Genomic DNA, 11,468 nt, shown 5'->3' on the forward strand with positions numbered 1-11,468 from the left:
TTCAAAACATTATTATTCATAATTATGAAGCAAAGCCTTCCTGGCCCTGAAACCATTCACGTTAATCAAAGTTGTAGCATTTAAAAAGCATCTTATTCAAGTAGTTTACCTGAGGTCGAAGCGATGATGTGGTGTTTCTCTCGGCAGGGTGTTGGTCCTGTCCTCTCTGCCTCCACCTGACGGAAGTGAAACTGCATCCAAGACAACTGAACTCCCCGGACGCATCACTTTTCCAAGGGGACCAGTATTCTTCCACATGAGCGTACACTTAGTACCAAGTGACTTACACGAGCTAATTGTGCAGCCAGACAAAGGGTAGGAAACCTCCTCTCTGTGCACATTTTGCTTTGGCAATTAAGTTTGTACACTTTTTTAAATATTTGACATTACATTTGTAGTTTGACAGAAAGTTAAGGCAAATTACTGGAGGTCAGTGGTTCTTGTGTTTACCGAGGTCTTTAAAAGTTGTGAAATGAGGATAGACATCCAACACAAAGATGACACAACAAATAATAGTGATGGTGATGGTGCTCAGCAGAGAAACAACAGCAGCAGAGCTCCCTACTGACATATAACAGTACTGCTCCGGTATCATCTGGATTCTAGTGTGTAGGCTGAATGTGCTCAATATGAAGTCCGAAATCTGTTCAAACTATTATTAATAAAATAAAATATCTAAGATGCAGTAACCAGGAGGATTCTCCGGACAAATATATCAAAAGTATGTTTTTGTGAAATTAATCAGCTTATCTAGTAATATATAAAATATTAAGTTCCTAAAATGCATCATTATAATGTAACATTCAATTGTATTTCTGCTCTTCATTCAGTCTCCACTGTTAAAGGATACTCTCAAGGTAAAACCTCCTCTCAAGTCAGCTGCTTTGAAACAGTTTTCAATGAGGGCAGTATATTTGCCTGTCGTCTGCACTGCCCTGCAAGGACACGCACACTTCCCAAGGACTGATGGATAAGAGGGAAAAACAAAGAGCTCACTGTATCCAACAGTGTAAAATTAGTTTTAAAGCTACAGCTACAATAAGTCAGCTGCTTTTCCACAGCCTCTCACGTTTCAGGCCACCTGCACTTACGAACTTACGAACTCTACACCAGTCAAAGCAGTTTTGAACTAGAAGTGTTTCCCCAGATCAGACACATGCAGCTACAACCTGTACAATCGCACGCCTGTAAGAAAAGCAAATCCTCAAACTGCTGCTACGTGTTGTTTCTACTGCTGCACAAATAAGTCGTGATGTGATTCAACTTCCCCAGTGTGCAGACGGCAGGAAATGAAAGTTACGGCTACTTCACTTAGTGCAGTTGTGATTTCACCAATATTTGCAGCACTAACTGTTACTCAAGTGCTTCCTTTGCACGGCTGCAATTCAGACACGCAGAAGTCATTTGGATTTAGTGCCACCTTTTTGAAAATGTAAATCAGGTAAATTGTCAATCTGAGCAGTTTAAAATCATAAATTACAAGCTAAATCCACATTTGAAAAACAGACTGTTTAAATACAATATGATGCTGCAAGTTTTTAATTTAAAAAAAATGGCATTATATACAGTAGCAGAGGAATTATATTACATTTTCTCAAAAGTTCATTTCATACAAACTAACTACAGACAAGATTGAAAAGTGAAACAATTTGATGCTGGAATGTTTTTGACAATTAGTTCATTTGGCCTCATTGAATATAAAGGCACTTGATACAGATATGTTCAACAGCATTGAAGTTCATAAGGTCAATTCATTTTCATCGTAACCCACCGTACATTATCAAAACATTTAACTTCAGAAAAATGGCTGATAAAAATAGACAAAAGTGATCAAGGACTGAAGACTAAAAATCATTTTGTACAACATTTTAAAACACTAATTACTTGATTAACAGTCACAGTTAAAGTATAAAAACTGTCTGGTTTGGACTTTTAGTTTCTACTTAAACCAGAAAGAAAAGAAACACTAGAAATAAACAAAGCTTCATGCTAAATTGATTTACAAATAAAGTCCCACAGAATGTCTAAAACATTTGTTCTTGAGGAGTCTCAATGTATTTTATACATATTTACAATTAAAATGTGAGTTTCCGCTCAGTGTTTGTATTCCGTCACCCATTCAGAAAAGAAAATGAAAGTGCTGCGGATGTTTTGCTGCTACTGTTGGAAATCACAGACACTTTCTTAAACCTGACACGTTTAAACACAAGGAAGACACAGTGACGCTAAAATAAATAAATGTTTTGAAACATTTACAACCGAGTTGAAATGACAGTAGGATTTCAACAGAGCATGTTACCATACGACGTGTGCAGGTACCTCTGCATACATACATGTAAATATGAAACTCAGGCCTCAAGTGTGTTGAGCTGTAAACATTGTGTGTGGTTAAGAACACTTCACTGTACCAAATAACAGTTTAGTGTCAACACAACTGAATTCGCCGACCTGATGTAACAATCTCACTATCTGCTAATAAAAGTACCTGTGGTTTCTGAGCTTTGAGAAGAGAATGTGGAGTAATAATACAACAGATCTGTCTCTAATACAACAGATCTGTTTCCTTTAACAGAATCTTTTCCTCACACTCATCAGCAACAAAAAACAGCATCTGTGTGGTGCTACGTGCACTGTACGAAATGCTGCCTAACGCACAGCTACAGCAAGGCTATAATCAACTATCATTATAATTATAATGTAGTTTTCCTGTTTGATTTAAGGCCCCATCGTTTATATTGGTGTTACTCACCCCAAGACATAACTGATAATCTAAAGCAACACATCTTTTAACATCAGTTTACTGTGCTGTGAAAAGTTTAAGATAGAAAAATAAAAATAGCACGTAACAGCTCTGTAAAGTTCACATGGAGGGGGACACTGTTTACTGTAACACGTTGGGATTTTTGTCTAAAATACAATGAGGAGCAAAACTTGGCTTTTTAAGATTTTATACAAAAATAAAAATGCAGGAAGAGGATGTGATATGTTATGGCTTGTGCAGATTTTTTTTTTGCTCATTTGGACAACAACGCTCAAAGAATCTGTTGTTGTAAATGGTTTGTTCTGTATTTTCCATATTACACTCGTCTGGAATCTCTCAGTTAATTTTCAGTTTCCAGGCAGAGTGATGTAACCAGAGCGACAGAAAATATGTAAACAGACAACAAGGTACAGGTGTTTGTGTTTCTCCCCTTAGAGAAAATAGACCAACCAGTTTATTTTAATACTGTCTCAATAGCTGAGTCATCACACCTCTTCACATCAGCAGCAGCCATGTTGGTTAATGATCAGGATTCAGTGGCGCTCTAATTGGACACTCCTGAGAGTTATGGTGTAAAACCTGCCCCACTTTAGATAAATGGTTGCGATTGCTTCAACCAGTTTGAAGATGGACGAGTGTTGCTGGATCAGCAGTAATTATAAAATCATCTGTATACGAGTGGACTTCATAAAAGTATTAAAAGAAAGGTTTTAAATAATAAAATAGGGAATTTTCTTTTACAAACTGCAATAGTTGTTTTGTGTCATGCCTACACTGAAGAGAGAGATATGATTAAACCATCCTTGAAAGTGGCACACTGTATCTTTGACTGGGTGCTGAAGGTCATTTCCCACAAGTTCAATATTCACGATAAGGAATCGGCGGTCCCATTCCTTTGGTCCAGCTGTGTCATGTCGGTCATCGGAGTCTCGAACTTGTCGTCCGTGCTCACAATGCTGTACTGACCATTCTCTGCTTCTCGGGATCTTTTCTTTGTCCTTTCCTGCAGGAGAGCGTGGATCAAGGCGACGGGCACGGGCAGCATGGCAAATATGATCAGTAAGGCCAGAACGGCCAGAGCCCAGTCAGGGTACGGCAGGTGCTCCTCGGTGGCCTGGAAAAAGAATCATATTCATTAAGCTTTAAGCAGCAGCCTGGAAGTTTGTATCTAAATATATGTTTAAGTTACAGCCACAATATCAGGTTAAATAAAAGGTGATTCAGCCAGTCGCTCACTGCAAAATACTATTTATTTTATACATATTTTGTATATGCTAAACCGATGTGTGAACTGATCATTGAGAGCATCTGACAAATCACAAATCAGCAAATCACAAATTGACTTTTACGTGGTTTTACTGAAAGGAAGTACAATGTGTTTTTCAGTGAGCTTATCACTATCGTCTACAGGTTATACTTCAACAAATTTATGACATGAGAGGGGAAATGTCATTAATTATTTCCCCATGGAAGAAGGTGTGGAGAGAGCAAGAGACAGCTTGTTTTACTGTGACTTGTAGTTTGTGTAGCAGCCGTTTGCCTTTTTCAAGAATTTTTTTCCTGTGGCTGTGCTGACTAAAGCTGTTTTAGATAGATGAGGAAATTGTGTTCAGATTCGACAAAAACACTAAATTCCCCGTACCTTCTCTCGGTTCCATGCCATGTAAGTTGGTCGTGTGATGACCATGCGAATGCCAGTGGCTCCCAGTAAACCCAGCATAGCAAACAGGCAAATGTATTTCCACAGATATTTGTAAATCACAGAGGGACGCCAGCCCAGCATTGCCTCGATGTCGTCGAGGAACCTTCGCAAACAGAGAGTGGTCCACTTTCAGTCTGAGTGAACTGATTAACTGAAAAACAGATTGAATTGACCCACAGTGTTCAAATAGAGCTCACCTGTCGGCTCCGTATAACCAAGACACACTGAAGGTCTCAAAGACCACCACGATGATGAGGGGCAGCGTGGCAGAGTAGTCGTCGAACATCATCACAAAGTAGTTCCCACTGCGCTGGGTGAAGAGCAGGCCGATCACAAAGCCAATGATGCAGCTGAATACTGAAACCAAACAGACATGTCAGGGTAAAACATCATTTCTATGGAGAGATGACGTGCAATCAAGCAGAGGGAGAACCGTTGTTATTCTGCTTTAAGGTGTCAGAAATCATCTAATTGACTGGTGGCTTGGTAGGAAATTATGTTTATGGATTTTTGTTAATCTCAATGACACGAAACGAGACACTGATCCACTGGTTGTAACTTTCAAGGCTGAGAGCCATTGTCCAATTTGTCCTATCACAGTTTCATAATGATCAGAAGGTCTGTATCGCTTCTCATAACGACATAAAAGATCTGTTTTGAACCGTTGCCCTCCATTGTAGAGCCGGGCGCTGCACACCTTGTCCTGCTCTCTCTCTCTCAAAGCAAAGGTGTCCCATCAAAACATCCATCAAATCGTACCCTCCTCTACAGACAGACTGATTCCACAATAACATTTGTAGATGTCGCTTTTGTTTTGCATGTGGTCGCAACAAGCAAACGCTTGTCAGCAAGAAGTCAGACCTGCCCTCACTGTGCATTGGGTACACACGACAGCATTCTGTGGGAAACACCGTTAAAAACCTCCTACTGCCCGTACATGTGCTATCTTGTAATCAACACAACTCTGTCACCACTCCTGAGTCAGGTCATGTGGTGTTGAGGTCAAACGAGTGGAACAGGTATTCACTTGTGAATTTGGTCTTGTTGTTGGCCAGAGTTTTGAAGCGGTCAGTGAGGGGAGCGAGGATGCCCTCCATCGTGCCGAACATCGTGCTGAGCCCCAAATTGAGCAGCATGAGGAAGAAGAGCGCCGACCAGAAAGGACTTCCAGGCAGAAGTGACATGGCCTCTGTGAAGGCAATAAAAGCCAGGCCCGTGCCCTCCACGCCCTGAACACAAATAGAGTCAGCTTTAGTTTTTGTATACAATATACGTAGCAAATAAAAACGGAAGTTAAGTGCTTGTTATTGACACTAGTCCAAAAAGTCTTTACCTTCTGCATCTCTTTTTCCAGGTCACAGTCTGTTAAATTACCAGGGATGCTCGCTCCATGCTGTTTAAACCAGGCCTTGTAATCCTCCAGACTCACAGAACTGGGGGCAGAGTAGTTGAAGCTTGGCATCCGGCTTAGGTCCACATTACTGTTGTGAAACTGTTCTGACAGCTCCTTTACATTACTAAGCACAAGACAAAAAGAAACAGATAAATATGTAATTAATAACACGCATTGGGGTAAAAAGTCTGGGACCACTTTTCCAATTAAGGTAAAATGGAAATCAGTTTCTTTCATAAACAAATACTCTTAATTATGTCAAAACACTGTTTGCAACTGTCCATTACAAAAGCTCATATTTTTCCTGTATTTAAACCTACCTGACGACACACTTCATGACATTGCCTTTGGCGCGGAAGCCAAGAACCGAAAACACCACCAGAGTGGCCAGCACGGATGTGAGGAAGTTGATAGAGGAGACAGTGAAGGCGTCACGGTGGCAGTTGTTGTTCCTTGGATTATAGGAGGAGTAGGCAATAATGGACCCGAAGCCGAGACCCAGGGCAAAGAACACCTGTGTGGCCGCCTGCCGCCACACCTGCACGTCAGCCCAGATTTCCAGCTAGAACGTATAGAAGGAACAGCGGGTGCATCAGGGAAATATCCAAATGTGATTCACTTCCACAAACTCAACGAGACATTTCATCCGCAGCTACCTTGGGATAGAACATGTAGCTGATTCCCTCTGAGGCTCCGTCCAGCAGGAGTCCTCGGACAAGGAAACAGAACAGAACCACATAGGGGAAGATGGAGGAAAAGTACATCACCTAAGAAGCAAGGATGAAATATTAGATTAACAAGCACATACACACATAACCAGTATTCCCAGTATACGTCAGCTATTTGGTTTGGCATGTACACACAGGTGCTTTAGGGTAAAGGGAGCTGCCGGGTGGACGGTCGCTTACAATTAATTTACTGAATTGCACTAATTTCTATTAATTTTGTGTGTTTTTTTTCTTGTTGGCAAGCTCTGCTTCAGTAAAGACATCACATTTACATATCATATCGTTTTTGACAGTTCCCTGCTGAAACCTACTAATTTAGCTGCAAACCCATACTCTGAGAGGACTGACGTTTCATTTAATCTTGTGTAAGCCTGCTGCTTGTTACACACTGGACATATGGCCCTTGCAATTGAGAAGTGCTTAAGTCAGTAGTTGCGTGAAACACCTGATGTCAGCCAGAGTGGGATTAAACCTCCGCTTAGATGTTGAACAGAACACAAAACATGATTTATGCTCCAAACATGTTTTAAAAGTTATATTTGACTCATTGTCTCTTGGACGTTGTGAACACTGACACCTGCTGTGACACTAGAAGGAGGCAGGACCCTTGTAAATTAATTTGCTTTATGCTCCTTAGGGTACACGATTGGGAATCTGCACATGGAAAGTGACTGTGTATGCTCTACGCTATTCCTGAGTCCAACTTCCTGCTCAGCTCAATCTGCTCCATACCGGTTATGCAGAGTAAATTAATTAATACATTTTTCACGTCCTTGAATAAATAGGATTATTCACACTAGTAAGAAAAGCTACACAGTTCAATACCTCATAATATTGTCATCAAGATGTGTTTAAACGTCTTAAGAGTGCTCAATTGATTTAACAGTTTCTAATACTTTTAAAACCCTAACAACCTAGTTAGGGGAAAAGAAACAACCCAGTATTAAATCAAAACTCACACAGGAACTTTGCCGTATGAAGTTGGGTCAACAACACTTAAGCTTAAACATTCCAGAAATTCCATCAGCCCCAGTGATTTAGTAAGTGTAAGCCCAACACATGAGTGGGATTAAACCAAACTGAGGATAACAACACGGGGCAGGAGTAAGTAAGGGCTCCCCTTTATATTCTGTTTAGTTAATGCTTCTGCTCAGCTGGTTTCAAAGACATCGACATCATGGTAAGAAAAACTGAAACAAACCAATTACACATTTATCACAGAACTCTCTCAATAATCCTCGACAGCACTATTTCAAATACACACATGGGTTTGTCCTGTAAATACAAACAAACTGAGTTAGGCGCCACAACCCATCGCACACTTGCCTTCACAGAGCTCTTGATACCCTTGAACATTCCCAGGCACACGACGGTCCAGGCCGCCAGAAGGCAGCAGGTGATGTAAGGGTTGAGAGAGGCTGTGTCATCAATCGAGTCTGTAGTATCCAGAGCTTTGCGGTACCAGAAGTAAGACGTTGGGGAGCTCTTCTCACATTCTTTAACTGTTTTGGAAAAATAAAATAAAAATAGTATTTTTTAATGATCTTACACGTGACACGGCACATGTCTAGTCGGTTTTGAATCGTCGTGTGTTGAGTGTTTACCTGTTACATTCCCCTGTTCTGGACACTGGCTCCATGGTAAAGGGTTTTGGAACGAGTTCCCAAGATAGAAAATACTCCACGCAAGGATCACATTGTAGTAGAGAGCCACGAAGAAACACACCTGATGATATTTGAGAACAAGATGATCGGGATCATTACATAAAGATATGATTTGTTTTGAAATTCACAGTTCAAACACAATTTACCATACATCAGACACTAATGACACCATGCAGGAAATAGGTTAACAATTTATCCTTGTGTTCCCAGGTCACGGTGTTGAATCATTTCCAGAAAAGCGTTTGTGCAAAACAGTGTGGTGTCCCAATGAAGTTGACCTTTGACCATTAGGATATAATCTGTCATCGCTTCAATCAAAGTAGATGTATGTAGCCGCAGTTGATAGTGTCTCAGCCACGTATGAGGCCTTGTGGCCTTATCTCTGGCTGTGTGATAAGAGAGTGTGGACATTGAGTGAACGGTGTGTGAATTCTGCTGTTTTAAATCTGTTCCTGTCTAGAGGCAACAACAGATAACAGCTGTTTGCAGATCTCAGGTGGAGGTCTTGTCAACGTAGTCATTGATCTGTCTCAACCTGATCATTAAGGTGGATGTGCTTTATGACTTTCCCCTAATGGTCAACATTATAAAATCAATAAACGATATAATAAATTGAGCTGAAGTGAAAATGTCATATCCCATTTCCAAAGCAAAGGTAATGTGAGGTATAATAGAAGTCAAAGATTTTAGTTTTTAAAAGGTTTCCCCGCTCTCGTGTTTCTATCTGCTTCAGAGGATGAGAAATAAATGTTTTCATTCATTTCAGGTTTTTCTATAACCCCTCTGTCTGTCTGTTTGTTTTTGAGAAATATACCATTGCTCTATTGCCAGGCACAAATGACTCATATAACTAAACTAACAACTCAACTAATGTGCTTTTCCAGAGGTTGACAAATGTGTTTATGCAAAGGAAACTTTCTTATTCGCATAAGTGTACAACACAAAAACAACTATTGGAATGCATGCAACACTATATATTGAACAGTTTTAGTGGGTGGGGTGAACATATATCACAACTTGTCTTACCACACAGCTGGAATAGCCGATCCCTGCGAGCCTGGGAGAGATGTACTTCCACACGCCAATGCTGCCCTGTCGGATGGCCTGACCGGCCGCCAGCTCCAGGAAGAACAGGGGAATGCCCACAACAAGCATCAGCAGCACGTACAGGAGGAGAAAAGCTCCTGAGGAGAAAGGGGGAAGAGGGTTCAGTTGGCAAATGAGCTAAAATTACAAAAGAAGAAGCAGATGCTTGTGCTCATTTGTATATTTTTGTCCCAGAGCAGCAGATTTATCATTCTGGTAACTCCTGCCTGCAATATTAGTTCTGTTGAAAATAGGTCGTATCTTACAGGTTTTTACATTTATTTTTAAATAAATCTCATATGACATCCGAAGAAAAACTGTCTGCAAGCTTATTTTTTGTTTTAAAAATAAAACAACTTCATATTGAGGAAGTAGGAACCAAAAAGCAGGAAAAAAAAAACTTACAGATATAAACCTAACTCTAGAACATGGGACTCCAGAGCATTCGTGTTATATGTTGTTCACAGATAGTTTAAACACCCAGGTGCTGAGATTTGGAGGCTTACATTTAGAACATCATGCATAGACATGCAGTGTAATGCACATACAATATATGAATAGTCTCTCTGATCACATGCACACCCTGTGACAGCGACCTCCCCATCTCCCATGTGACTAAATACAGTATAGTCTGCACCAACAACATGTGTTTACTTGGTTGGAACCCGATTTAACATGGGCAACAACAATGGGGTCTCACCTCCTCCATTCTGGTGGCACAAATAAGGAAACCTCCAGACGTTGCCGAGACCGACGCTGAACCCCACCTGGGCCAGGAAGTACTCAATTTTACTGTTCCATCCAGCTCGAGCGGGACGCCCCGATAAGGCCTGCTCGTTCTCCTCACCAGCGTAGCCGTTGACCTCTGACCCTGTGGTTCCTGTCATGTCGTCGTCAGTTGGCAGTGGCTGCTTCTCCATCTGAAACAGGAGGATGGATGCACCTGTCAGAGTCTGACTCCACCGCTGACTTCAAACTTCAACAATAAACACCATCACTTAGCAGAAGTTGTTAGGACACCAACAGGACTGATGTTTACTTTGTGTTTGTTTGATCCGCTCTAGATTTCGAGAGACACACGTTTAAACCTGCTGCACAACACAAGACATGACGTGATGAGCAGTCAGGACATCAGGGTTAAAGGGAACGGAACGATCCGGAGCCATGATCCGACTTCATGGAATAATCACAAAATACATGTGATCATCAGTTTGTGTGTGAGGAGGGACAGGGACGAGCAGACACACATACACACACACACTCCTGCAGACAGAAGTTACTTAAGCAGATAATGACACAACACAGGGTTTTAACTTTTAACACAAATATGAATTCAGTAGGTTGTAGAAAGATCAGTTCTAAGTGTGATGATTAGAAAATGTTTTAGAGAGGTCTTCATTCAAATATATGGTCATATTTTTGAGGCTGTTGTTGTGGTGCTGTTGGAGTAAAACATGCTACATTATAGGAATGGGTGACATGACCAAAATCTCTATCATGATAAAAATGACAATCCCAATAAATGTCACATCATTATTTCTCGTAGGTTTAAAGACGGATATATATATATTATATTGTATTATTTTCCACTCCTTTTAATTAATGAATATATTGTGATAATAATGATATTGTTTTTACATACTGATACAACAAGAGGTGTTGATGATGTGTCCAGCTCAGTTGTAGTAGTGAGTTACAGGACTAGCTAACTAGCATTAGCTTTAGCCTGATAAACATACACAGTCTGTTACCACAACAGGTGTCTAAACACACTCGTTCTGGTCAACTGGGGTAAAAATAATCCCAAACTAGACGACACGTGTCCCGTCATACTTTATAATAATCTATATTTCTAATCAATAATATAATCTACAGTGATAATAAATGAAAGCATGTAAAGTGTAACACACCACTGAGCATCAACGTGTGAAACCACAACCCCCGTGTGTGTGTGTGTGTGTGTGTGTGTGTGTGTGTGTGTGTGACTGGACTCACAAAGGGAAAAAACACAACACAAACACAAACTCACACACTGACCTTAGCACCGGAGAATGTGGCGGACAAAGCCGCGGAGGAGGCACCGGAGGCGGCAGTAAACCCGGAGCAGCTCCGGTGGTACTGTCGGTTATTCTTC

General features: G+C 40.8%; 1 protein-coding gene across 1 annotated transcript in view; it reads right to left on the bottom strand.

Moving 5' to 3' along the window:
* Window positions 1-1,523: 1,523 nt before the first annotated feature.
* Window positions 1,524-11,468, bottom strand: part of LOC128427340 (sodium-dependent neutral amino acid transporter B(0)AT2) — an 11,609-nt gene continuing 1,664 nt past the window's right edge. The window contains exons 2-13 of the mRNA XM_053414433.1: window positions 11,372-11,468; window positions 10,035-10,254; window positions 9,275-9,432; window positions 8,189-8,309; window positions 7,911-8,086; window positions 6,513-6,623; window positions 6,177-6,418; window positions 5,797-5,980; window positions 5,491-5,692; window positions 4,661-4,820; window positions 4,404-4,566; window positions 1,524-3,875 (exon numbers count right to left, since the gene is read on the bottom strand). The exon at window positions 11,372-11,468 is cut by the window's right edge and continues 84 nt beyond it. Of these exons, the coding sequence (XP_053270408.1) occupies window positions 3,627-3,875; window positions 4,404-4,566; window positions 4,661-4,820; window positions 5,491-5,692; window positions 5,797-5,980; window positions 6,177-6,418; window positions 6,513-6,623; window positions 7,911-8,086; window positions 8,189-8,309; window positions 9,275-9,432; window positions 10,035-10,254 (1,986 nt within the window). The 5' untranslated portion in view covers window positions 11,372-11,468 and the 3' untranslated portion in view covers window positions 1,524-3,626. The remainder of the gene's footprint in view (window positions 3,876-4,403; window positions 4,567-4,660; window positions 4,821-5,490; window positions 5,693-5,796; window positions 5,981-6,176; window positions 6,419-6,512; window positions 6,624-7,910; window positions 8,087-8,188; window positions 8,310-9,274; window positions 9,433-10,034; window positions 10,255-11,371) is intronic.

This window comes from Pleuronectes platessa, chromosome 21 (genome assembly GCF_947347685.1).
Source record: "Pleuronectes platessa chromosome 21, fPlePla1.1, whole genome shotgun sequence".
NCBI classification, from domain to species: Eukaryota; Metazoa; Chordata; class Actinopteri; order Pleuronectiformes; family Pleuronectidae; genus Pleuronectes; species Pleuronectes platessa.